Source organism: Anomaloglossus baeobatrachus, chromosome 11 (assembly GCF_048569485.1).
Source record: "Anomaloglossus baeobatrachus isolate aAnoBae1 chromosome 11, aAnoBae1.hap1, whole genome shotgun sequence".
In the NCBI taxonomy this organism is placed as follows: Eukaryota; Metazoa; Chordata; class Amphibia; order Anura; family Aromobatidae; genus Anomaloglossus; species Anomaloglossus baeobatrachus.
The window spans coordinates 122,455,251-122,457,855 of record NC_134363.1 but is presented as its reverse complement, the minus strand read 5'-3'; the positions used below and the strand labels follow the sequence as shown (position 1 = coordinate 122,457,855).

The 2,605-nt window shown below is 37.9% G+C and overlaps 1 protein-coding gene across 1 annotated transcript; it reads right to left on the bottom strand.

Annotated features, from left to right (window-relative positions):
* Nucleotides 1-465: 465 nt before the first annotated feature.
* Nucleotides 466-1,392, bottom strand: LOC142255837 (olfactory receptor 5V1-like). The gene has a single exon (XM_075327285.1). The coding sequence runs from the start codon at nt 1,390-1,392 to the stop codon at nt 466-468; it is 927 nt and encodes a 308-aa protein (XP_075183400.1).
* Nucleotides 1,393-2,605: the final 1,213 nt, after the last annotated feature.

Genomic DNA, 2,605 nt, shown 5'->3' with positions numbered 1-2,605 from the left:
GTACTTTGTGTCGGTATATCACATAAAGTCCAAATACAATATATTTAAGTTTGTGGTGTAATGTGGAAAATTTCATGAGAGTATGAATACTTTTTCAAGGCACTGTATCTAAATATTATCAAACACATAAAGACAGTTTTTAAGGTTTCATAACCGTGGCTTTTGGTTCGAAATTCAATTCAAAACTTAGAAAGTATACTGATAAATTGTAGACTCCTCTGGAGAGAGCTAGCGACTTCGATATCTGTAAAGCATTGCCTAAGTAAAACAAATATTTTGAAACATTTGAATTAAAATATGTTTGTTAGAAAAATATCTAATTTCCCTATAACTAAATCCCTGTTTCATGCTCGAACCCTGAGGCCCGGCATTAGACGTAGCAAAGTATATCAATTTTGTCAAATACTAATTCTAAGCCAGGTTTTCTGCTTTCATCTACACTATCATCACCACTTCCACTGACAGTCATGTTCCAGTGAGTGCTTTTGTCAAGGCTTTCTTCACCTCTTTGTTTCTCAAACAGTAAATAATAGGATTTAACAATGGGGGCAGTATACCATAGAGAACAGATGAAACTTGGACAATGATGAAATGGTCTCCTGAACTTGGACCATTGTAGCTAAAAATACCTGTAGTATAGAAGATTGTGACAACTGTGAGGTGTGAAGAACATGTGGAGAAGACCTTCTGTCTTCCTTCCGAGGAGTGAATTTTCACAATAGTGGAAATTATATGTATATAAGAATTCATTACGAGTAGAAAAGGAAACATCCCTAGAAATATAGTGACCACATGTAACAAAACTTGGCTGCCCTGGATGTCACTACAAGCTGCTCCCAGCATTGGAAGGACATCACAGAAAAAATGGTTGATATGATGATTCCCACAAAAAGTCAGCTTCAAGGTCATTGAGGTGTGAAACACAGCATTCAATAATCCACAGACACAGCATCCAGCAACGAAGCCTGAGCAAAATGTCCTATTCATAACAATATTATAACGAAGAGGGTTACATATGGCTACATATCGGTCATAAGCCATCGCAGCCAGGAGAAGACACTCAGATCCCCCAAAACAGACAAAGAAATAAAGCTGTGTGAAGCATCTATGGAAGGATATCCTCCTGTTACCTGTTACAGCATTGAATAGCATTGCCGGGAGGGTGACTGAAGAGTAAAAGACGTCTAATAAGGATAAACAACTCAAGAAAAAATACATTGGTGTCTGAAGATGACTGTCCACCTGGATGATGCTAAATACAGAGAAATTTCCAAACATTATTGTTATGTAAACTGTAGCAATAAATAATGTACAACTGATTCGTACTTCCAAAAATCCAAGCAGAATAAATTCATTAGACAACGTGTTATTTTCTGCTTCCATCCAGTTCATCTACCAAGACCTGAAGAAAGAAAATGGAGATTCCATAAACGATTTTTGACGTTTTTGCGATTGTTGATCGTCGCTCCTAGGTGTCTCACGCTGCGATGTCGCTAACGACGCCAGATGTGCGTCATTAACGACGTGACCCCGACGATATATCATTAGCGATGTCGCAGCGTGTAAAGCACCCTATATTACGGAGTGTCAAGAAGGAAAGCTCAAACATGGAAAAACAAAGATATTGATTACTGCCAGGTACAACCGAGACACATTTAAGATCAACAACAACAAACTGGAAGTTGTAGAGGACTTCAACCTACTCAGATCAATGAACACTCAAGATATAGCCATGACTCTGGAAGTCACTAGGAGAATCACTATGGGCAAATCAACAAAGAAATCACTGGACAAGGTCCTCAAATCAAGGAATATTTCTCTGGTTATAAAAACCCGACTCATACATAGTCTGGTCTTTTGTGTAATCACATATGGATGTGAAACCTGGAAGATAAAGGAACAAGACAGAAGAAAAATCAACACCTTCAAAATGTGATGCTGGAGAAGGATGTTATCAATACCATGGATCTCAAGAAGAACAAACAAATTAATTTTGGAACAAATCAAGCCAAACATGTCACCAAAGCAAGAATCATCAAGCTCCGACTTGCCTAATTTGGACATATCATACAAAGAGATCAGTTACTTGAGAAGGACATTGTGGTTGGAAGAATACAAGGAACAAGGTGAAGAGGAAGACTAACAACCTGATGGTTTGATACTATTAAGATGACAGCAGAGAAGACCCTAGTGGACCTATCTAGGCTGCACAAGATCGATCTTCCCACAGAGTATTCATCCATCAAGTCGCATGTCTCAAGACTGAGATGAAGGCCATTAAAAAAACAAACAAATTTACCATAGAGAAATATAAAATGGCCATATGCTTCATGGTGTGCAATAGAGTCCAGTGTCTATTGACTAAAAAGAACTGTAGGAAATTTGTTTATGTAAGGAAGCTCTAACAAACTGATAGAAAACAGCAGACTGGATTTGACTCCAGACTATTGCATTTTCACTAAATAGAAATTTAAAATAGTTTGGACAGAACTGAAAAACAGCCTAGACTTCTGCCATATCACCAATACACATCACAATGCAATCTTATTAGATGGGAGCCTAAACTAACAGACTTAACTGTCCTGGGCCTAGACCAACAACTTTG